Raw genomic sequence first — 25,848 nt, forward strand, 5'->3', positions numbered from 1 at the left:
GAGCCACATGCGGCCGCTGTTTGTATATATGTTTTTGTGTTTAAGTTGATTTGGGTTCATGTTATTAAAACGTACGTTGATTTTTCAGCCAGTTCCCGCATCCTCCTTGCCCATCTTAACCTTTTACATTGGTGCCGAAATGTAGGAAGGATGAGGGAAGGCAAGCCTTGCGGTTTCAGAGATGCTCTTATCCAGTCGTCTGGCCATAACAATTTGGCCCTTGTCAAAGTTGCTGATGTCTTTACTCCTGCCCATTTCTCATGCATTCAACATGTTGACTATGAGAACTGATTGTTTGCTTACCATCTAATCCCAGACCTTGACATGTGGCCTTGTTAGGAGATAATCAGCGTCATTTGCTTCACCTGTGAATGGTCATAATATATATACACACAACGATCAGCTACAACATTAAAACCACCTGCCTAATATTGTGTAGGTCCCCATTTCAATTTGAAAGCTTAACTACACAGTCCCCATTTAATTTCATGGTATGTTAAAGAGCAGTGTTCACATTCTTCAAAATTCCTCATCTTGTGTTCCACAGAAAAAAGAAATTCATATGAGTTTCGAAACGATATGAGGGTGCGTTAACTCTCTAAGGGCTGTTCAAAGAAGTTGGTATCTGTACTGTTACATATACAACAGGCTCTGTTACATGCATATTTAGGCATTCATAATAAAAGTAAAGGAAGGCTCTGTCCTCAATACATTAAATGTGTTGATTTAACAGTGTTGTTAAATGGAGTTGTAAATGTAATATATATATACACAATGATTTGCAGAGAATTTGGATGACCCTTTTATGTATATATGTTTAATTTGTAATTAATTATTTGTTACATTATAAATGTACTGTTAATCTTTGTTTATTCAAGTTAGAGTGTATTATTCCTATGGCCAAACTATAGTGCAGTCAGATGAACTCAGCTTCAGAAGTGGCACTGGCACTGACAACATCGATGAAGTTCATGTGATATCTTTAAAATCTAAGTACATAACTAAATGCCTGCAGTGGACTGAGCACCTTCAGAGTGTGCTTCACTTGATGCATTACACTTATTTTAGTGCACAGGATGGAGCAGGAAAGGCAGCTCTGCATCTGCAGTACACAATGCTTGTGAAACTTGTGGTTTCCTGTGCTAAATTATGTTGCCACAATACATCCATTGAGCTGCAAACTTGAACGTCACAACCTACATGGGCTACACTGCATTTAACACTATAGTCTTTCAATGATACTATATTAGTACAAGACTGAAAAATCATGCACTTTGAGAAGAATTGCACTGCACTACTTTGCACCACAAAATATAAAAGCCTTTCCGTCATCTATCTATCTGTCTGTTTATCTATCTATCTATCTATCTATCTGTCTGTCTATCTGTCTGTCTGTCTATCTATCATCTATCTGTCTATCTATATATCTGTCTGTCTGTCTAACATCTATCTATCTATCAGTCTGTCTGTCTGTCTATCTGTCATCTATCTATCTGTCTGTCTATCTATCATCTATATATCTATCTATCTATCTATCTATCTATCTATCTATCTGTCTATCATCTATCTGTCTGTCTGTCTATCTATCTATCTGTCTGTCTATCTATCATCTATCTATCTATCTGTCTGTCTGTCTGTCATCTATCTCTGTCTGTCTGTCTATCATCTATCTGTCTATAATCTATCTGTCTGTCTGTATATCTGTCTGTCTGTCTATCTATCATCTATCTGTCTGTCTATCTATCTATCAGTCTGTCTATCTGTCATCTATCTATCTGTCTGTCTGTATATCTGTCTGTCTGTCTATCTATCATCTATATATCTATCTGTCTATCATCTATCTGTCTGTCTGTCATCTATCTCTGTCTGTCTCTCTGTCTATCATCTATCTGTCTGTATATCTATCATCTATCTATCTATCTGTCTGTCTATCTATCTATCTATCTATCTATCTATCTATCTATCTATCTATCTGTCTGTCTATCTATCATCTATCTATCTGTCTGTCTGTATATCATCTATATATCTATCATCTATCTATCTGTCTATCATCTATCTGTCTGTCTGTCTATCTATCTATCAGTCTGTCTGTCTGTATATCTGTCTGTCTATCATCTGTCTGTCTATCTATCAGTCTGTCTGTCTGTATATCTGTCTGTCTATCTGTCTCTCTGTCTGTCTGTCTGTCTGCCTGTCTATTCTGTCTGTCTGCCTTTGCACAAATAAAGTGAGAATGGATGCACCAGAAATTAAACTTTAAAAAAAAGAAGAAAAATCCTTACAAGTTTTGAAAGTGAAATTTAATAACTACAAGATGATTGGGAAAAAACATTGTAAATGTATTTGTGTTGGTGTTAACACTGAAAATAACCTAAAATGAGAACTATTAAAGCTAAAGGGAAAGAAAGAGACATTCCACACACTACTGAATATCACATATTTAAAAACATCAGCATTTAAGAGTCTTACAATCCTGACACAAGACAATAGTGTTGTTTTTCAGATGAAGCACATAAACGTCATCTGGTCATATCTTAAATGTGTATTGACACTTTCTAGAATATTTAAGACCCCACGAAATCCAAATGTTCCCTTTTATACCATTTTTAAGCTAGTGTACTCATTCATGTTGACAAAAAAGCAACTAATTTGCAGATTCAAGATTTACAGTCTTTCTAATCTGGCAAAACAGACTAAAACTGTTGCTCATCTTGTATGTAGGGGAGTATACACATTTTTGTCCTAATGCTTAGAAGCAATAATAAGGAGCAAATCATGATTTTGCTGCACTGTGACTGAAAGTTACTGGCTATAAAAAAAAAGGAAAATCCCTCCAAAATATAACGCACAACCTCCTTCAATTACAAATACATCAACACAGGAAGGAAAATTCCATTCATTCAACTATTTCACATAGTCTTTAAATACCATCTCTCTCTCGCTCTCTCTCTCTCTCTCTCTTTCTCTCTCTCTCTTTTTCTCTTTAACAGATCTCATTTCATTAACGTTATTTTTGAGGCAGTCCATAGGAGTACAAACTTTCTTTCTTCTCACAAAGCTTCATGGCCGCCTGTCAGTTTGTGGAACAGCTCTTCATTCAGGGTGTCACTCTGGTCTCGACTTCTTGTGGACATGAAGATGTACCCGCCGATGTACTCATGGACAATCTTACAATCTGCTGTCACACAGCTAAAGGCGATATTTATGTTCCCATCAAACTCAATAGCAACCTGGCACAAATATGGGAGGGATTTATTGTCTTGCAATATGGGGCCTTTGAAGAAGCTTTTGTACACAAAAAGTGTCAAATCTCATTGGTATGGAGAAATAGATTAAGATAGTAAATGCTATAGACAGATTACCTGTTTGATGTCCCAGTTGACATTCCATTGCCTCATGGTGTTATATCTCCAGGTTTTCACTACGTCTCCCACACCCAGGTCAATTCGAATTAAACGATTATTGGCGATGCCAAGCACCTCATCCTTGCGGCAACCCTTAAACCTGCATTCATGTGGACAGAAATTGTTTTTGTATATATCATTTTTGATCAGTTTTAATGTGTCAGTTACTTTAATAGCTGTCAATAATAATCAATGATCAGGACATAATAATGTTTTGCTCATGGATGTACATAATCAAAATATATATTGTTTTCAATATAGTTAAAAGTGAAGTGTGTGATTTCTTTTTTTTTATCCCCTTTTCTCCCAATTTGGAATGCCCAATTCCCTCTACTTAGTAGGTCCTTGTGGTGGCATGGTTTCTCACTTCAATCCGGGTGGTGGAGGACAAATCTCCACCTCTGAAACCGTCAATCCGAGCATCTTATCACGTGGCTCGTTGTGCGACACTGCGGAGACTCACAGCATGTGGAGACTCATGCTACTCTCCGCGATCAATACACAATTTACCACGCACCCCATTGAGAGCAAGAATCACTAATCGTGACCACAAGGAGGTTACACCATGTGACTCTACCCTCCCAAGCAAATGGGCCAAGTTGGTTGCTTAGGAGACCAGGCTGGAGTCACTCAGCACACCCTGGATTCGAACTTCAAACAAAACAACATTTTTACATTTTCTGAAGAAAATGTTGCTTAAGTATTGTGTTATGGTTGCTATGGTGCTAATGTGTTCTGGGTGGTTCCTAGGGTATTTCTAGGGTGTTCTGGGTAGCTGTCAGGTGGTTGCTTACTGCCAAAGTTCAAAGGGTCCACCCCCAAGTCTCTATGATATTCTGGTCCCTAGATATGGTTTGGGTCCATCCTTTAATGCAAGTCTATGGGAATTTTCTTTCAATAATTTTTTTTTTTACCAGGTAAAAACTGTAGTTCTGATCATTCTGAAAAGCAAGCCACACCATTCAAGGTATCATTCATGTCACAAATTAGTTTAACCAAGTTGTGCAAATCCCTAGCCGTAATTATGCAATAATAATAGTTCTATCGGGAAGACACGCAGGCTTGAGTGAAGTTTAAGATGCCATTTATTTGATAAATGTAAAACAGAAAGCAATGTCTCTCTCTTTGGCATAGGCCCCGTCCGGCAGTCTGAGGGAGTTGTGCCCGGAACCGTCATGTCCTGCCGGAGATAGGAGGCAGGGGCGAGGAGCCTACCCCCGTGCGGGACAGGGCTCAACTGGTGGTGGTGGGGTGGTGGAGGTTGCCTGTGTTTAGCACACTGAAACAGCGATGTGATAGATTGTGAGCAGACATATAAAGCAATAGCTTACGTGCAATTGGCTAGGAATTACCCAGCTAAGGATGTGATGATGTACAGCTGCTCGTCTTCCCGCTAGAACTACGCTGCGCTTCCATTGATAACTGAAGTTAAGATCTTCAGTGAATAATGATTTAAATAAAAATAAAAAACTATTTTATGGATTCTTAAGACTTGGAATTTAGCCAATAGGCATATGGACTACTTTTATGGTACTTTTGTGGTGTATTTAATTCATTTTAGGAGCTGGACAGATGTGGTCACTCTGAACTGTCATTGTATGGACAAATGCAGCATGAACATTCCTCAAAATCTCTGCTTTTGTATTCCATGGGAGAAAAACAGTATATGGGTTTTGAATGGCATGAAGTTGAGTCTGCTTTCTAAACTCACCTGACCACAATATAAGAGAGCCCAAAATCAGGCAGAGCCTGCCAGATCTGAAGAAACCTCTGAATAGCATCTGTTAATGAGAGCTGAGCTACATTCTGATAGGCTTCCAGGATCCTCGGTGAGAGCTGATCAATGAAAAAGAGAGAGAAAAATAAAAGAAAAACCAAACTAAAAGATGAGATTTCAAACTAAATAGTAGTAATCCAGTAATTGACCAGTTACCATTCAGACTGCGGTACCTGCTTGGGTTTGTACTTCTTCTGGTATCGTGGAGAGACAAGACTGTGTGTATTAATGCTGTCATCAGTCTGAGCTGTTTTATTACTAGGTGTGGTTTTCTGCATGGCCAGGAATGACTGGATACTCTGCACCTCACTGGAGAATGAGCTGTCTACTAAAGTCTTGCCTTTCGAGGCCAAGCGACATGCTGCCATCCATTGACTGTACTGCTGTTCCTACAGAATAAGACAGATCTTTTTATGTGTTTGTTATAGTACTGTGACACACATGAATAGTGACAGACTGAAATAAACTCACTTAACACTTTATTTGGAACACCTGTACACCTACTTAGTCATGCGGTTATCAGCTAATCAGATGCGAGCTAGGAGCTTCAGTTGATGATCACATCAACCATCAGAATTGGGAAAAAATGTATCATTGCATGATTGTTGGTGCCAGACGGGCTGGTTTGAGTATTTATGTAAAATCTCCAGGGATTTTCACACACAACAGTATCATAAAGTTTTCTCAGAATCGTGCCAAAAAAAACATAAATAAAACAAAGTGTGCGGCAGTTCTGTGGATGTCTTGTTGATGAGAGAGGTCAACGGAGAATGGTCAGATTGGTTCGAGCTGACAGAAAGGCTACCGTAACTCAGATAACCACTCTGTACTATTGTAGTGAGCAGAATAGCATCTCAGAATGCACAACACGTAAAACCTTCATGTGGATGGGCTACAACAGCAAAAGACCACATCTGGCACTTTATAAGGACCATATTGTTCCTAATAAAGACCTCAGTGAGTGTATAACAGCATACATTTTCCTGCCCCGTCTAGTGTTATAGTTATATAGTGGCATTTTCATGATTATTAAGGGATGGGTGGGGGTGTAACATCCCTTTCCATGACCTTGCTTAAGATTAGCAGGTATTAAGATTAATGGACAAAGGTAGGTTGTTTATGACCAACTCTGGCCCTGTATCATATTTATATGAACAAAACATATTTGAAAAAGAGTGGAGGTCACAGAGGGAACTGCAGAAGAAAAAGGTTTAGCCAGGCAAGGACAATCTTTATATTAAAGGTGGGGTATGTGATTTTCTTTTTTGACCATTTTTTCAAAATAACTTGAAATCCTATTCCTAACCCACTTACTGGCCGTAAATTAGAAGCACTGAAATGAAAATTAAGCAATTTAATCATCTGTGGAACGGGCAGGACTCGAAAAACTCCAGCCGATCATTTTCAAGACCATCTAGAATCATTGGACAGAAAATGTGTCAATCAAACGGTCGTACCATGCCCCCTCCCCCACCACCCTGGCCGCGTGTCCGTTAGTCATCAGCTGCTTTCAGATGGGCGGCATTTACTACACAGAGCTGTAGTTCATCACTGACAAGCTGGGCAATTTACCCTTCATTATCACGGCCCAGCTTGTTAGTGAACTACGGCTCTGTGTAGTATACGCCGCTCCATCTGAAAGCAGCTGATGGCGATTTACTAATCAATGAATGCACTTTATGTTATGTGCTTTACTGACGAGATGCGCATAACAATCTCATCTGATAACGTTATATCGGTCAGCCCTATATTTAGCCATAAACTTCGGTGACAACCAGGACGTCCAATATATTTTTATATATTTTATATTTATACAATATATATTTACATTTCAAAAACATCAATTTTCTAACAATACTAATGATTTATGTGACTGTTGAATGTTAATAATATCTGGTGCAACTTAACGCTGAATGTTGTGCCATGTTGACGGTCTTAGCAGGTAAATGGTGACGTCATGCAGAAACTCCAACCTATGCTAGCCTGGCTCGCTCTCGCGCATCTGAGTTTTCGCTCGTGCATGATTGCGCGTCCATGTTTTTCGAATGGGTGGAGTCAGGGCCAGCGTTGGAGGAGGGAAGGTAGGACCTTATGAGTTGTGTATTTTCAAAATCTGCCGGCCGTTTTGCAAATCACATACCCCACCTTTAAATGCTTCAAAGATGATCATAAGCAGATTGCTTCATATGGCCAAGTTGCAATGTCAAGTACCGCAGTACAAGTGCAGGTGCTGTTTAATGTGCTTGAGAGGTTTTAAGAGGAAGTTGGGGTCTGTTCACTCCAAAGGCATTTTTGCGTCCATCTGCGCTGTTGTTTTTAAAAGTTTTTTTTATGTATACATGCACTAGATGGAGTTAATGTTACAGCATTTCGCGCATGAGTGCTACGTTTTTAAGAGGCCGTGTCACATTAAAAGTTCAACTTTTAAAAACGCACCACAAGACACCTTATTTCTGTTCCATTCTTTGTGATTCATCTAGCATCTGTAACACAATAACGATAATGCAAAATAGCTTGTCCTAATGGGCCCTTTTCACAGACCTGTTATAACGTGTTTTTTAACAACGTAAATGTAACTTTTATAATTCCAATTTCCAAATATTAAGTATAAATTTATAATACTGTACTTGTATTATATTACCCTGGAATAAGTTTTAAAAAATCAGTTAGCATAGCTGCGATGAGGCTTCTGACACAGCTGTTATCCAGAACTATATATTATCTTCTTTTGCAAAGCTGTGAAAGCGTAATTACTGATTTTTTACTTTGCTGTTGGAGTAAACGGGTAAGCCAAAATTAAACTTGTTGTGGTCCCCATTTACCACCAAGTTCAGCCAACAAAGATGACTTCCTCTTCGTGCACGCAGATGTGTGAAAAGGGTCCATATAAAATAAGCAATATATAAGCAACTAAATTTGCGCATTGTTTGAAAGGAGAGATCTGAGAAAGATGGGGTGTATTCGATAAATTGGAAAATACTCAGATGAATCAATTGTCAAAATAGTTGTTATTAGCAGCCCTACAGTCAAGCTGTTCTACACAGTGGATCATTGACTTACCTGCTCACAGCGCAGGTAGACCTCATTCATTCCCTCCGGCCCCGGGATCAGCAGCCTGATACAAAACTTCTGCCCGGCAACACTCACATCGGGGGCCACCTCACAACCTGTGATGATGAGAAAGTCATTATGTGTCTGTGCAGGTCATGTGTTTACATGTGTTTGTATACATGTGTGAGAGATCACCTTTAAGGTTCATCTGTTGAATCGGCTCTTTACAGCTCTCTTCTTTACTCTTGTAGTAGGAGAGGGTTGTATCCTTAAAAGTAAACCAGAATTGTTTATATCCTTTCAGGGTGAGCCTCTTTGGCCTGAGAGAAAATAAAACCACAGGAGAAACATTAATAACATTAACTAAAATAACACAAACATTAAGTGTGTATGTGGTGATGTGAGTGTGGCTGAGCAACATCTTTGGAGAGTGAGGTCGGGAAAGGAAGAACGGTATGGATTGACACCTGTGGGAAATTATCTCTAACAGCTGTTCTGTGATACAGTGGGAGCTGGAGAAGGATACAAAGGGAGTTCAGAGCACCGGAGGAGGGAGAGAGACACACGCAGCCGAGTTCTAGTGTGTGTGTGTGTGTTTTTTAAGCTGAAAAGCAAACCCGTTTATGTTACACTGAGGCCCTCGCTTACTTCTTGAGAAAGTCAGAGACCATGTCGCAGTGGTGCCGAAACCCGGGAATTTGAAGGAAGTTACCATGTCATCATGGAGACCTCAACCTTCGCTGATCTGATCAGGACCCTCACCGGTATCCACCAAACGCAATGCTTAAGCTGCACCAGGAACAGGAGCAGCAATTCCAGGTTATCCTTCAAGCTCAACCAGAGGTCACTGATCAGGGCAATAAGTTTGTCACGTACACTATGAGAACTGTACGAATTATTGGGGATTAAATAGATCAGACCAGCATTTACCATACCCACTGGTTGGCATTGGTCGAAAGATTTTATCAGACCCTAAAGAATATGATTCATAAGTTCATGCACGAAGACACTCGAAATTGGGACAAGTGGCTTGAGCCACTATTATTTGCAGTACGAGAGGTCTCGCAAGCCTCCATGTGGTTGTCACCATTTTAATTACTGTATGGGCGTCGACTGCTCGGCGTGCCCGATGTCCTATGGGAAAACTGGGAGGAGGGACCTTCAAACTGCAAAAATGAAATTCAATACATTCTTGACCTGAGAGCAAAACTCCACACACTGGAGAATTTGGTCCAGTCTCAAGAATGTCAAAGCTGGATGTAAAATTGGGTACTTGATTATGGGAATTTACACCAGGAGATAAATTCCTTGTATTGCTGCCCACATCGACCTCTAAATTACTCGCCATGTGGCAAGGACCCTTTGAGATCACACAGAAGCGGAGCACGTCGGATTAACCAACTCAACCTCATAAAACTGTGGAGAGAGGTGGTCCCTGTGACTTTGATTCCAGTGGTTCCGTAGAGTGAGGAGCTCTGACCAGAGGTGAACTTAAAAGTCACCAATCGAGTCACTTGTGGAGACCACCTCTCAACATCCCAAATCACAGAGGTTGCAAGAAGAATTCACTAACGTGTTCTCGTCTCTTCCCAGTCCTACGAATCTCATAGAGCACCATATCGAATCGACCCCAGGGGTAGTGGTATGTAGTCGTAAAACCATGATGGATTTGTGGGTAATAGAAGCATCCCACAGTTACTGGGCCAGCCGGTTGTTTTGGTTCCTAAGAGTAAAGGCGTGGTCCAGTTCTGTGTGGATTTGTATGAAGTCAATGCGGTATCTAAATTTGGTGCATACCCCATGCCTCGGATTGATGAGCTGCTCGATAGGTTAGGCGAGGCTCTCTTTTATTCAACACTGGATTTAACGAAGGGATATAGGTAGATCCCCTTAACTCACATGTCTCGTGAAAAGACGGCACTTTACACACCTTTCTGATTACACCAATTAGTAATGCTTCCGTTCAGTTTGTTTGGGGCCCCGGCTACATTTCAGGGGCTCATGGACCAAATTTTCTGACCACACGCTGCTTACGCCGCTGCCTATCAGGATTACATTATTATTTACAGTAATGATTGTCCTGTCGTTGAGATGGCGGGACTCAAGCAAACCCAAAAAAGTGTGCAGTTGGGTGGGTGGGAGTACGGTATCCACTTGGGTAACAGGCAGATCAAGTGGGCGGTCCTCCCCCTCCGGTACTATCTGTCAGGCTATGCTTTCACCCTCTGTTCCCACTCCAGTGGCTCCATCGCACGAAGGATGCCCACACGTGGATCACCCGTTGATATAAAGCTCTCCAGACTTTTCCGTTTGAGGAGGTCTACCGGGGCACAGATGGCTGTGGCGGATTTCCTCTCTAGAATTGGGGGGTGGGGGTTGATTTACAGGCCAGATGGCACCCCAGCCTGAATCGTGTGATGTGGGAGTGTTGAACATTTACCCGGCCCTCCCTTCCTCCTAGAGAAGAGAGTCAGAGACCTTGTCACAGTGTATATGATAGGGGGACTGGAGTTTGTATCTTACCTGAATATTTTCAGGTAGTCGTGCAGTTCTGGTGCTGTCATAGTTTGCTGTGTACACACAATAAATGTTACAGAGGTTGACGGTTAATTTTAGATGAACCTTATGTGTAACTGAAAGTTGGCATGTGCAAAGGCCCTGATATACTCCATTTGAAGATTGAAGAACAAATATATATGACGTAATTTAGAACAAAATCTGGCCAAAATATCTGGTGTTTTTTAGTTTGTTTCGGTTGTTCGGTTTGTAACAGCTAGCGTAGGCACACTTTTAGGAAAACTAACCAGCTGCTTAACACCTTACTACCATTGGTCCACATAATCGGTAGGTATGGCCTGAAGCTCCACCTACCATAGTCACAACATGATTCCCATATTTCCATTTCTATTATTCCATAGTTGTGATGACTTTACTATTATTCTAAAATGTGAAAATAAAATAAAGAGTAAGTGACCCTATACTTTTGAATGGTAGTGTACTGTATGTTACTTTAAATCCTGATCGAGTGGTTAAAACAGCTTCTTTTACTGAACTCATATGAATTTTAATTATAGAATGAGGAATAAAGAACGAGTCATTGATAACACATTTTAATGTCACATTAATGAAGGTTTGTGGTGGATGTCTGAATGTTCACAAACAGTATACCATTACTCGGCTGTTCAAACATCTTTTTACCCCTGAATGAAGAAGAACGTCTCTGGAAGTATATAGGGGCCTTAAGTGAATGCATGAATGTCAAGCAAAATGAATAATTTTAGCAGCAAATATATTAACTCATTCATTTCTAATGCATAGGGTAGACCAGGGTAGACTTATTGTTGCATGGGTATGTTGCCTCAAGGGCTATATCTCAGTTGTTTTCTCAAGCAGTGTTTTTTAATGCTGATTTCAAAGCCCTAGTTCTGAAGTCAAGATATTTACACTGGAAGAAACCAGCAAAAACAAAAACTGTTTTGCAGGAATATAATATGATAGCATGTGATTGGTTTGTGATTGGCTTGATGCTCTAATAATTTATCCTGTGAATATTTGTTAAAGTAAAGGACATGTTTGTGCTTTGAAACTAACCAGCATGTCATCAGCACTGCTCTCTCTGTCCATCTTCACCTCCAGACACTGAAGAGCCGAATCTAAATCGTCCATAGCAGGACATGATGCCACAAACTGCTCCGTCAGCGACACTTTCCCAATGTGGTACTGGTTTGATCACACACACAAAGATTGTACAGAACCATTCATACATAGCTTAGTTGTGATTAGATTATTGTTCATGTGTATGAGAAGCAGATAAATGCTCTCCTTCACTTTACCTGTAAAGCAGCAAAGACCATCATCTCCTCCTCTGTGCATTCAATCTCCTCCAGCAGAATGGCCCATCTTGCTTGCTCGTACAGCTGTGTCAGACGCACCACATCAATCTGATGGAGAGATACACATGTTTCTCTTTCATGTATTTTTATAAGGAGAAAAAAGACCAAAGGACTGACATCTACGTGTGTGGTATGTGATATGAATAACAGAGGGGGGAAAATGACAGATAGTGAAAGTCATATTATTTGATAGTTTTAACTCTATTGTGTGTAATACAAAATACATTTTTGAATAAAACAGTTTGTTTTCTAACAACTTTCTGTTCAACCCCATATTCTGATGTTTAATTGCAAATCTTTTTGACATCATATTTGACTGACATAAGCATAGTCTTTTTGAGCACATACAGAAGCAATATTCTTTATAGTCTATATCTGTATTTCTTTTTTATCTAATTGTGGCAGCGGGGGTGTGGTCGAGAGAGAGAAAGCGGTAAGGGTGCTTACACTTGAGCTAAATTATGTCTAACACCTGTCTCTAATTCCAGTGAGGATGGGGAGAGCAGCATATAAACGGCCATGCCACAGCCAGACGGGAGAGAGAGAGCGAGCCACAATGCAGCTGACTGTTGTACCGACTGCCTAAAACTCAATTGTGAAGCTTAATTGTGAAACTAATTTACTGTGTGGCCGTGGATCCCGTGTTTGTGAGAGAATAAAAGTTTGACCTTGAAGGAGAGAACCAGTGTCCTGGGCCCTCCTTCCCTTGAATATCCCAACACTGGTGCCGAAACCAGTGACAATTCAGAGCCACCTCGGCCAGGAGACAACCGACACAGGTGCGGGTGTGGCGTCTTTGCCAGCCTGCTGGAGTTGCAAGGATCCAGGGCACTTCCGGGATCAATGCCCAGTCATGGAGCTGGGGACAGTGGTAAGGATCAATGGGGGTACTCACCAAGCATTGGTGGACACAGGTTGTAATCAAACCATTGTCCACCAATGCTACATGGCATTGGGCACAGCTAAAACGGTGAGGGTGAAGTGTGTGCATGGGGATTTTCGCAAATACCCTACAGTGACCCTGTTGATTACATTTTGGGGGACAAAACATAGAGTCGAGGCCATGGTGAGTTCCTGCCTCACACATCCGCTGATTTAGGGGACTAATTGGCCTGAATTCAGAAATATATTAAAGGGAATATGCACGGATGGGTCCTGCACAAAAGCGATGAGATGAGATGTGAAGTGTGCGATGCTCTGGCAGGGAGGCGGGGGAGGCTGTGGCCCCTCCCATCCTCAGGGGATTTCCCTCTGGAGCAGTCACGAGACGAAACCCTCAGGCACTCCTTCAACCAAGTGAGAGTGATTGATGGTCAACAACTCCGGCCGAGTGTCACACTTTCATCTCCCTAATTTTCTATTATAAATGAGCAGTTGTATAGAGTGATGCAGGACAAAGGAAGATACAACCAAGCTCTTAATACCACAGAGCCGCCAGGAAATGGTGTTCTAGGTGGCTCACTATAATCCAATGGCGGAGCACCTAGGGGAAAGGGAGACACTGAACCACTTAATAGCCGGTTTTATTGGCCGGGCTTTGGTGGCGATGTACGCAGGTGGTGTGCGGCATGCCGTGAATGTCAGCTGGTGAATCCACCGGCCATCCCAAAAGCGCCATCACACCCCTTTCCACTGATCGAGGTCCTCTTCGAAAGAATTGGCATGGACCTCATCAGGCGATTAGAGTGAACAGTACGTAGACATTTATTTTTTACCATCCGCAAACAGATGGCCTGATGGAGCAATTTAATAAAACCCTTAAGAACATGATTCGTAAGTTTGTGCACGAGGATGCTAGAAATTGGGATAAATGGCTCGACCCCGTTACTTGCAGTATGAGAGGTCCCGCAAGCCTCCATGGTGTTTTCCCCATTCGAGCTGCTGTATGGGCGGCGCCCATGCGGGGTGCTTGATGTCATCTGTGAAGCTTGTGATGAGGGACATCAAATTGAAATTCAGTACGTTCTTGATCTTAGAGCAAAACTCCACTAACACAGGTCAAGCTCAAGAACGACAGAGCCAACTGTATAACAGGGGAGCTCGGATGCGGGAATTTGCACCGGGAGATAAAGTACTCGTATTACTCCCCACATCGAGCTCCAAATTACTCGCCAAGTGGCAAGGTATTATGAGGTAAAGCAAACCTCCTTCCCTTGAACATCCCTACACTATATATATATATATATATATATATATATACACTCACCTAAAGGATTATTAGGAACACCTGTTCAATTTCTAATTAATGCAATTATCTAATCAACCAATCACATGGCAGTTGCTTCAATGCATTTAGGGGTGTGGTCCTGGTCAAGACAATCTCCTGAACTCCAAACTGAATGTCAGAATGGGAAAGAAAGATGATTAAAGCCATTTTGAGCGTGGCATGGTTGTTGGTGCCAGACGGGCCGGTCTGAGTATTTCACAATCTGCTCAGTTACTGGGATTTTCACGCACAACCATTTCTAGGGTTTACAAAGAATGGTGTGAAAAGGAAAAACATCCAGTATGCGGCAGTCCTGTGGGCTGAAAATGCCTTGTTGATGCTAGAGGTCAGAGGAGAATGGGCCGACTGATTCAAGCTGATAGAAGAGCAACATTGCCTGAAATAACCACTTGTTACAACCGAGGTATGCAGCAAAGCATTTGTGAAGCCAAAACACGCACAACCTTGAGGCGGATGGGCTATAACAGCAGAAGACCCCACCGGGTACCACTCATCTCCACTACAAATAGGAAAAAGAGGCTACAATTTGCAAGAGCTCACCAAAATTGGACAGTTGAAGACTGGAAAAATGTTGCCTGGTCTGATGAGTCTCGATTTCTGTTGAGACATTCAGATGGTAGAGTCAGAATTTGACGTAAACAGAATGAGAACATGGATCCATCATGCCTTGTTACCACTGTGCAGGCTGGTGGTGGTGGTGTAATGGTGTGGGGGATGTTTTCTTGGCACACTTTAGGCCCCTTAGTGTCAATTGGGCATCGTTTAAATGCCACAGCCTACCTGAGCATTGTTTCTGACCATGTCCATCCCTTTGTGGCCACCATGTACCCATCCTCTGATGGCTACTTCCAGCAGGATAATGCACCATGTCACAAAGCTCGAATCATTTCAAATTGGTTTCTTGAACATGACAATGAGTTCACTGTACTAAAATGGCCCCCACAGTCACCAGATTTCAACCCAATAGAGCATCTTTGGGATGTGGTGGAACGGGAGCTTTGTGCCCTGGATGTGCATCCCACAAATCTCCATCAACTGCAAGATGCTATCCTATCAATATGGGCCAACATTTCTAAAGAATGCTTTCAGCACCTTGTTGAATCAATGCCACGTAGAATTAAGGCAGTTCTGAAGGCGAAAGGGGGTCAAACACAGTATTAGTATGGTGTTCCTAATAATCCTTTAGGTGAGTGTATAAATAATCAACTCTGTTATGGGAAAATAATCAGTTATCTGGGGATATTTTTGTACAACATACAAAAATATTGCCTGTAAATAATGTGGTGTGATGCTAATTGATAATTAAGGCCATTATTAACAATGTTTACGCTGATTTGTGAGAATCTTTGGCAACAATCAGTATGTACAGCTAAAATACTCAATAATAACAAAGTGCGTTAACACTTTTCAATAAGGTTCCATTGGTTAACATTATTAATTGAATAAACTAACAACATGAATAAACAATACTTTTACCATTTTATTATCCTTGGTTAATCTCAACATACAGTAATACATTTTTAAAATCAAACATTGTATAAGTTAACATTAGTTAATGCGCTATGAGCTAACATGAACTAACATTAAACAACTGTATTTTTATTAACTAACATTAACAAATATTAATAATAATATATGTTTAATTGTTAGTTTGTGTCTAATGCATTAACTAATGATTAGAACCTTACTGTAAAATGTTACCCAAAATGCTATGGCCAGCTATTATGAGCAATATACAATGATGACTACCTGTGGTGTGATGTCATGAAAGGTGAAGTATTTGAAACGCAGAAGGACTTTGTCATTTTCTTTGATCCCTTGTTTCAGAAGTGAACGGGACGAGTCCAACCACCTGAGAAGAGATTACATCACATGCGACTTTCCAGCATAATCAAAATACATTTTACTGCATTCTCACGGCAGGGTCAGATATTAACCAGGGCTCAGGGCAAAATACCAGCAAAAATGAAAAAATGTGACGGATATTTCAAATGTGGTTGTAAAAATGCCTCACTTTTTCACCCTAAAGTGAATTTAGTGGCCCATACACTGCACTCTTCCATCACTGCTATTAGCACATTTGCTTACCTGCCGTTAACTTGTGCTTTCTCCACTATAGTTGTCGACCTGTACATCTTCGCAATGGTTTCTGGTGCTGGTGCAGGCTGACTGACGGACAGCGTCTTGTACACAGCCTCAGATTCAGGTGACTCAGCAAAGAAAGCAGGCATCCCACTGCTAAGCTTCAGCATTGTGGCTGAAATGGCACAAATGGGCAAATATAAAAAATGTGTGGCACACAGTTACATTTTAACAATAGACCTGCTTTACATGACCTTTTACTGTGTTGATACATCTGAAATCTACCTGTTTGAAATAATCTCAGGTGCTAGCACTATAACAAACTACAGACTATAAGGAATTTATACACGGACAAACAGTGTATTTTAATATCTCCTATGTTCAGTTGAGTGAGCAAAAGTGTTTATATTTTTAATTCATGTGTATTGGTTTGGACTACAAATGTGCAGGTATTTCTCACCTGAAGGAAGTGGTGCGCATGTGATGTCATACACCTCTTCCTCGACACCTTTATCTTTCTTTTTCTTCTTCGCTTCCACTGGCCAAAGGAGGGAGAGTTCCTCCGGATGGCGAATATCTAAAGGAAAGATATCAAAATCAGTCATATCCAAGTGTAACGTGCAATCATTTTCACACACTGAAATATCTCCGTTTAGTCATCTGAATTTTTTAAAAACTGTTTGAAAAAAAGTCAAAACATGTTTTCCAATGGTTTAGAAAAGCTGCCATGGATGCAATGCCTGACGCCGAACATTCCTGAAGTTAATTGGATGGTCTCCATAGTGATTTGGGTGCAAAACAAACTCCATTCAAGTATGCTGTATTCTCAGAACCGCCACATGAGGTGCTATAGCAAGAATTAGCTTAAACAGTGATCTTCTAAGGTTACTTTTCCCATTCAGGTCAACTACAGGGTGTTCCTCAATTCTCAGAATGCAAAGAATGGACTTGTGTTCTTATGAAGACTAGTCTTACCAAGCTATCTTGGAAGAATGAACTCAGAAGAACAGGATGCAGAACACATCTATGTATTGTGAGCTTTGAGATGTGCTGCGATCTTCCTGTTGTGCAATTAACAATCACAGCTCATTTGAATCCATTGAGAGAACTACTGGCATTCACACTGGTAATCATCTCACCAGTGAGATTTGTAAACCAAACCAGTGAGGTTTGTAAAAAAAAGTCTGTAAAGTTTTCTCTATGTTTATTACTGTTTTACTCTCATGAGCTTACAGCGGGAAACTCTTGAGGAAAAAAACGAAACGATGAATGTCCTTCGTTTTGCCCCGTAGTAACGAGTTCTTGATTTCAAGGACACATCTGGGTAATTTCCTACATTCTCGTTTCTTGCATTCTTGAGGATTGGAATCGAACTTTGGCAGTGGAAGAACGCACAGTTCTTGAAACAGCCAATGTCTTGGTGTTGAAACAGTTTGAAGATAATCTGAGCAAGTTAGTTGAAGTAAAATTGTTGACATGTTTATAGCTAGCCATCTGAATAATAAAACATCTGGTTCTTAGACCCCATAAAATAGCTTGATAAGCTCAGTTATATTTCCTGTGTTGATGTATTTCCTTCTGAAACAGGAAGCTGCTGCAGTCCATATTGTATGAACCATATTTGCTACATGCTAATGGCTAATCAGAGACAGATGGTTTGAGAGGAAGGAAATGTTCTCATTCAGAATATGACAAAAAAAAATTGCTTAAGAGTGCAAAATAAGTCAGCAACATTTTTGGTCCATTTTCCTGCAAGAAAGAGACTGTACATTTTAAATGTGTGTATCTACTTAAAGATATTTTTGGTCAACTTTAAGAAGTACACTATCACATAGATGGCCTTAAAGCCATGGACTAAAGTCATGGACAAAAAGCCACAAAACTCAAATTTTTATGGCACCGACATTTGAAGGCAACTCTATATCTTACTACTACACATTGTTTGCAATGCATTCATGTCTGAGTTTGCTTACTTGCATAAAGCATGTTTCTGGCCTTATAAAACTAAATAGTCTTGTCTATCATTCTCATCACTCACTCAGAAGTTTGCAGATGCCCATGACAGTACGGAACACAGGGCTGGAAAAGCAGGCTCTCAGCAGTATTGTGGTGCCATTGGGCAAACCCAGCCGCAGGGGCTTGTGCTGGGGCGTGAGGCAGAGTCGGGCATCTGCATGAATCCCACATTTATCCAGCGTCCAGGACGGCTTCAACAACCACTGCTGCTTCTGTTCCCACCACAGAGCGTGATCGGACCAATCCTTCTTTAATTCTACACAAAAGAAAATAGGGAAAGATCACCTAACAATTACAATTGTGTCATGATTTATTCATCCTCATGGTATTCTAAACCCATGTGATTTTCTTTCTAACATGGCACAGCTAGGCCCTGTCCAAAATGGTACCCTACACCCAGACTTTGGTGACATAAGAGTGCAAGTGATGGGGTGCTAGTCAACAAGGCCATTGGGGTACATGGATAATTCAAGTGTGCATTTTAATTTACAAAACATAACCAACCTAGTAACATTTTATCTACGCAGTGTAACAGTTTATCTACACAACGTAACACTTCAAGGACTGACAAAGGAATGGGCAAAACTAGAGGATATTTTTTCAATAGGAGCTAAATGAGAGAATGGAAGACAGGTGAGGATGATAAGAAACAAACGGAAGTGATCTATGGGAGATGTAGTCCAGGGGAAAACTTCAAAATAAGAGTCCTTGGAAGACATGAGGGGAATAGACTGTGACATGTGCAGGAACAAAATCTCTCATTTCTCCAAAGCCAATCAGATGAACCAATATGTAGTATAGGACTGGCTTTGTGCAAGCATTCCCTAGTGAATACACGAAAAGTGGAAGAAAACTTTGGTGTGAAGAGACCCTGCAAATGAACACATAATTCATATAGGCCTACTGTATTTCCAGTCATTTATTTTGGGGTAATTACGCACAATTTACATACATTTATGAGATCAATAGATTGATCTATGCTGTATCGTTTCATCATGTAGTGTCTGACAATAATCTTTTCTAGTATCTCACTCTGTCTCTGGCATGTTTCCGTTTGTGGTTACTATGATTTTACTACAAATTACCATGGTGATACTATGGTTACGGTTGTAAAATCATTGTTAATATTTGTAAGGGAAGGTTAAGGTTAGGTTTAGGAGTAGGGGTTTGTGTAGGGTGTCTGTGGGACTCAATAAACACACTGCAGTGATGCCCCTGTACTGTTAGTATTTAATTAGATGTGTAAATAGTATCTGCCCCGGGGTGCAAACAGCATCTATCATTATTATCAGCAGGGTGAAAATAGCATCTACATTTTGTTTCTCCCACCCCTATTAAAGTGTTGCAAACTTTTCACCAAGTGGGACGCTTGAGCATTTTAAGTGCGGGACATGATGCCTTCAATACGGGATGTTTTTGTTGCGTTTCGCCGTCAGACCGGAAGTTCACCACTAAAATACGGGACAATCCAAAACACGTGATATCCCTTCAAATGAGGGAAATTTGGCAACCCAAATCTTGAATGCACTGTATGTAGCTCTGGCCAAATGCTTAAATGTAATGTGAATGTGCCTGCTTTGAATGTGCGTGCAAGTTGAATGGAGTGCAATTATGATACTTTAATGTGAACAGTGATAGTGCTAACACTATTTAAGTCAGTGCAAATAAATAAATAAATAAATAAACAAAATTAAAATCACAGTCAAGCATCAGAAACTCACGTGTCTTTTCCACAACTTTGAGGATGACCCCGCCAATATGCAGATCTGAAGTGACACTGATTTTAAGAGGTGGGGCCTCTGGCCCCAGTTCCTCTACAGTGATTGTCAGGTCCCACGCTGCCATTCTGTTTTGAATAGAGATGGCATAGAATGTCATATTTCCACTCCATTTTTCTATAGATCTATAGCCATTTTATCGACTTAACTTGTGTTCAGAGTTCAGAGTATAAACTCCAGAGGAGAATAAACATGTAATATGCAGTAAGAAGGGAGTGCAATTTAAAACTATTGCTTTTGTCAAAAATGAATAGCAGAAGTCTCTGACAATGCCCATGTTTTGCTTTTGCTTTTTGCATTTAACTTACATAAACAGTCCTTCTGAGGGACAATTTAATAATAATACAAAAAATAAAACAAATATGTAGTCTTTCAATTACAATAATATGAGATCATTAAACATTGCATAAATATAGCATAATGTTAAAAAACTAGACCAGGACATTTTTTCAAGACAAAACATTTATGTTGGCTTGACAAAGCCTTACATGAAAGTTTAAACTAGTTTAAAAAGCTTTATAGAACTTAAGAATTTGTAGGCTTTGTGTACTGTGAATATGATAGTTATATACTAGACAGACAGACAGACAGACAGACAGACAGACAGACAGACAGATAGGCAGACAGACAGACAGACAGACAGACAGACAGACAGATAGATAGATGATGTGATTTTCAAAATAATCAATCTCTCACTAACTTCAGTTGATAAATAGTTAAAGAGGCATGCTGTGCAAGTAGTAATTCGATCAATGCCGTTTGCCTTGTTTCAATATACTCACACTGGAAATATCTGCAAAAAAACAATCTTACGAGTAAGCCACTGACAAATTACAAATCTGTGTTACACCAACAAATTCAAATTACACCAAGACCTCTCTTCATTTGTGAGATTAATCAATAATGAAGTTAAAAAATCAGCAGGTGACTCAGACAAAGAGTCTGTCCACGGTATCCTCACAAGGCCTGAAGGCCCATACACACCCAATCCTCCTTTTAATGCTCACCCTCAACCATCACACTGAGCATCCCACCCTTCCTTTCAACTTTCTTTCACTTTTTTCTGCATTTCTTACCTTCTATGGTTGTGGTTCCAAAATTCGTCAAGCGATTTACAGGCTACGCCCTTGGTTTCTGGCACTTTCTGTCTCAAGAACTTGTGAGACCATGTGTTGTCACTTCCTCTTCCCTCTCTTTCATTCTTTCTTTCTTTCTTTCCCCATTGAGGTTTCGCTCCGTAGCTGAGAGAGAATGGCTGTTCTGTTTTTTAAACAGTTCTTAAGTGTCCAGTTGACAATAAATAGGTTTCTCTTCCTCTTCCTGTGATGGAGATCGGTGATGCTCCCCTAAACTGAAAACAAAACCATGCATAATGATAGAGATTTGTATCTCCCTTTTGTACATACTTTATTCATATTGATCGAAATGTGTCAGAATTTAACAAAATATTGTTAATTTTGCTCATCACATGGTTGTCAGTGACTGCTAGCTCAATACATCTTAATAAATTAGATTTTACTCAAGATTACTGCAGTAACTGCAACATACCCATCTGTTTCAAATTACTAGTATACAGGTAAATATGTAGTGCTCTCTGCTGGGTGGATTTTGTATCACTGTCATACAGATCAGATGTCTCACATCAACAAGATTGCCAGATCAAAGATTTTATACTGGCTCACTTTAAATGTTCAGTCATTTACACCTTTCTTTAGGTTTTACACCTAAAGAACCAATAACACTTTAAAATTATGTAAACACAAATGAGACACCAGTCCTATCAGTGACATAGACATCACAGTTTTTTTCTAACTGAGGTGGGTTGCCCATCTTCATGGCTGCCATTTTGAGACACGGCCATCTTTGTCTTTCAATTCAGTTGAGTTCTTAAACAAAAACTTAACGCATTCATGCCAACAGGGGTCAGTATAAGACCACTAGTGCTGGGTAGATTACTTCTGAATTGTTCTCTGGCACTGATTACAAATTACACGACTAAAATTGTATTTAGCAACATAATCTCTTGGATTACATTTTATGGTAATCTAATGTGATTGCTTTAAAGGGATAGTTCACCCAAAAATAAAACTTCTCTCATATAAATTAAAAGCATCAAGGCAGCATAAAAGTAATCCATACGACTCCAGTGGTTAAATCCATATCGTTAGAAGTGATTTGATAGCTGTATGAGAAACAGATCATTATTTAAAATTGTCTTACTCTGGTAATTTTGGCCATACAAACACTATGTATGTGTAGTAACATATAAGACCAGTTATATTTGTGAATTTAAAAGTTTTGAAGCCAATTACAAAAGGAAACTTTACCCCACTGATGCACTCATTTCGGCATTTACAGTATGTGTGGATTATCGCTCCATCTTCAGTGTAATTATTATCTGATGGCTCGTATCAGGACTGTGTATGCAATTCCACACCCCATCTCCCCCTACTGTCATCCCTCCACCACTCTGAACCGGCAAGTGTGTCTTATCTCCAACTGAAGAGAGCGAGATCCCCGCAAAACAGTCAGTAAGTGTTACACCCTTGGCCAAAATCAAGTTGTTTGAAATCAGCCAGCTTTATAGAATGTACTGTATATACTGTAAACTGTAGGCTCTTTTAGAATTACACATTTTTTATATTTAAAAAGAATAGAATTATAGGGATCAATTAATTAAGAACAATGTACTGCAATTGCCTGATTAATATGTAATCCACAAAAGTAACTATAATCAGATTTTTTTGTAATCACATTACATAATCCATATTACATGTAATATGTTACTACCCAGCACTGAAGACCACCAAGTATTCAAGGGGTCAATGTTTGGCTGTCTATTGTGCATTTACGTTATAGATACATAAATGCACAATCTGGACTCAAAAACCATTTTTCTCCATTCGGCCATTCAAAAGTAGCTGTATATTCAGACAAAAATGCTTTAAAGTAGCATGTAAATGATAATGCAGCATGCAAATATTTAGAAGACTCGTATCCGTAACCTTATAAAAACTGTTTAATATAACATAAGAGGGCCTCCCATGCTAGGAACAAATGACCAGCCAAATACTAAAGTACTTGCTTAATTTTAGTAACCGCTCTGTTATTGTACACCTAAACTCATGGATTAAATCAATCACAGCAGACTGAATACAGAATTTCTACAACAACATCTGTAGTGGAAAACTATTGCCTTTATATGATATAATTAAAAACTTAGCTAAACGATTTTTTTATTTACTTGTAGCAAGATGTTGCTAATGATGGCATCACAGTGACGCACATTTTGTTGTTTACAAAAAGTCGTAGAAATACGCCAAAATTCATACAAATGCCTTTACGCATTTTAAAGATATGAGCAATCAAATGAAGTGATCCCATTTTTGTAAGGCCACCCTATTCATGCGGCTTGGTCAAAGCAGCTTTCTTCACAACACTGTAATTTCCCCACAACGCTTTTGTAACATGGCACCTGACGACGATTTTGCTATTTTATTGCTTTAATACCAGATTTTGCAGAGTTGTTGCTGTTTTTGTTTGCTTAACTTTCCATCATGACCTGTAGTGGAATTGCGCTGCAATAGTGGGGTTTCCCTCATCCGTCAAACTCTGGGATTCTCCCAATGTACTTGAGTGCATACGTGTATATGCGGATGTGAGGGGCAGTAGTCGATATTTTAAACTGAAGTTTATAAATTGGAATAGTTTTATATAGTGTGTGTGTGAATTTCCCTTTTCCCACTGTACTCCCAGAAATAATAAATGATTTCTGCTGTGTTGACTTGTTGGGCTCCAACCTAAGATGTTTGTTCACCTGTCTGTGTTTGTTCACCAGTCTGTTCCATGCATATGCACACTCTTCAAACACCTGTAAGTACCACGCTTATGTGTAAGTCCTTAAATCAGCTTAAGGAAAATGTTATTTGCATTTATATTATGTTTCAGAATGCTGCTTTTTTAAACAGTTTTCTTAAGTACATGTGAATGGGGTCACTGTAAGCAAAGTCCCTTTTAAGAAATATAACAGGTTCAATACAAGTTAAGCTCAGTTGAGACTCGACAGAATGAGTGGCATAATGTTGATTACCACAACTAAGGTGGATTAACTTTTTTTAAGCAAAAATTTAGGTTATAGTGAGGCACGCACAATTGAAGTTAATCCATTGTTCAATGGCATCATAAATACTGTTCTTTAGCTCAGGTCATGCAAAAATAAAGCATGTCCATCTAATGTGCATCTGTGTTGAAAAATGTGATGTCTTTATCTAAAAGGCTATTTGCTCTTTTAATTTTCAAAGCTGCCATATTCACCATTACAATTTCTCCCATTCATAAATATACCAGTGACCTTCCTATACTGTCTTTGATGTCCAGAAGTCCAAGACAACTGCCATATTGACCGACACACCATAATAAATTACTTAGTGCACCTTTAAAGTGGTACCTTTTAGAACATTGTTTCTTGCAGGTCCATGTTGGTCATTAGCTGGACCAAGCTGGTTTAGGAGGTAGGCTAGCTGGACTGCCAGCTGGTGGGGACCTGGCTGAGCTGGTAGACCATCTTAGACCAGAAAGGTCTAATCTACCATGCTAGAAAAAAACAGCCAAAAATTGAGAGAACCACCTAGGTCAGACTTCCTCTCTCACACCCATGACCATCTTTAACCTGTTACTGGACTTTTGCAATTTCCTGGCATGCTTCCTCATCAATGTATTTCCCCCAAAACACTGAAGAACACAAGCTCTTTTAAGGACCTAAAGTTAGGAAACCACCTAGTCCAGACTGTCTTGAACCTGTGACTGGATTTTCACGATTTCCCCCGTCCGGTTCAAACATTCTGAACGTTCCTTTTCAGTTGGTAACTAGTTTAAATAAAATAACCGTTAAAACAACGTTCTATTTGAAAATAAATGTACTCTGTGCTAATATACCGGTTGCAGTGTTGCCAGATCACACAAGAGAAACAAGTGTCTAGGTCTGGAAAAACAAGCTCAAAATAAGGGACTTGCCTCAACCAAAATAATTGAAAATATATAAAAAAAATAAAAATCCCCCATGTGGTGGAATTCTTAGCATAGATAAAATATCAAACATAGTATTCAATAGCCTATAAAATAACGTATTTTCAATAAATGTATTTGTAATATTAAATCTATCCCAAGAAATATTTAAAATATGCATCTGGCCATCTAAAATCCTTTTTAGCCAATATTCTCTCTCTCCTGCTTACATGCACACAAGGCATTTGAATCATTTATTTTAATAACAGATCTGATTCTCAAATTCCAGCAGCATCATATCTGTACTCATGCATCCTATCCAAATATAATTCAGTGAAAACTTTGAAACAACTGAGAAATGTACTTTTCATCTCAATATTTTTCCTTGTATTTGGATTAATCCATGTGTATGTAGTATGTATATATAGTTGCCAAAAAGGTCTTCAGCTGGTCATTGAAGGCTACATACACAACGTGCAATTAGGCAATCAGTGATTCTGTGGTTTCCTTCAGAATTAAAGCACATGCTTAACTTGTTCTACTAAATAGTAAAGCCCCATTTTTTGGGCAAAATGTAGTATAATTAAAAAAATGTACTGTGAAAAACCCTTTGGTC

General features: G+C 39.7%; 1 protein-coding gene across 3 annotated transcripts; it reads right to left on the reverse strand.

Annotated features, from left to right (window-relative positions):
- Positions 1-2,266: 2,266 nt before the first annotated feature.
- LOC127626635 (fermitin family homolog 3-like) lies at positions 2,267-24,777 on the reverse strand. Of its 3 annotated transcripts, XM_052102574.1 has the most exons (16): positions 24,676-24,777; positions 21,305-21,579; positions 20,172-20,296; positions 18,473-18,706; positions 16,895-17,011; positions 16,441-16,609; positions 16,102-16,204; positions 12,066-12,173; positions 11,824-11,952; positions 10,756-10,802; positions 8,428-8,552; positions 8,242-8,348; positions 5,355-5,570; positions 5,116-5,240; positions 3,363-3,504; positions 2,267-3,230 (listed from the first exon to the last, which is right to left on the reverse strand). In XM_052102574.1, exons 3-16 carry the CDS (start codon positions 20,293-20,295, stop codon positions 3,051-3,053), a joined length of 1,926 nt encoding a protein of 641 aa, XP_051958534.1. In that variant the 5' UTR covers position 20,296; positions 21,305-21,579; positions 24,676-24,777; the 3' UTR covers positions 2,267-3,050. The 3 variants fall into 3 exon arrangements, with proteins under 3 accessions (XP_051958534.1, XP_051958545.1, XP_051958554.1); XM_052102585.1 differs by lacking the exons at positions 21,305-21,579; positions 24,676-24,777 and adding an exon at positions 21,236-21,279; XM_052102594.1 differs by lacking the exons at positions 21,305-21,579; positions 24,676-24,777 and adding an exon at positions 20,929-20,949.
- Positions 24,778-25,848: the final 1,071 nt, after the last annotated feature.

The sequence above is a fragment of the Xyrauchen texanus genome, chromosome 3 (assembly GCF_025860055.1).
Source record: "Xyrauchen texanus isolate HMW12.3.18 chromosome 3, RBS_HiC_50CHRs, whole genome shotgun sequence".
NCBI classification, from domain to species: domain Eukaryota; kingdom Metazoa; phylum Chordata; class Actinopteri; order Cypriniformes; family Catostomidae; genus Xyrauchen; species Xyrauchen texanus.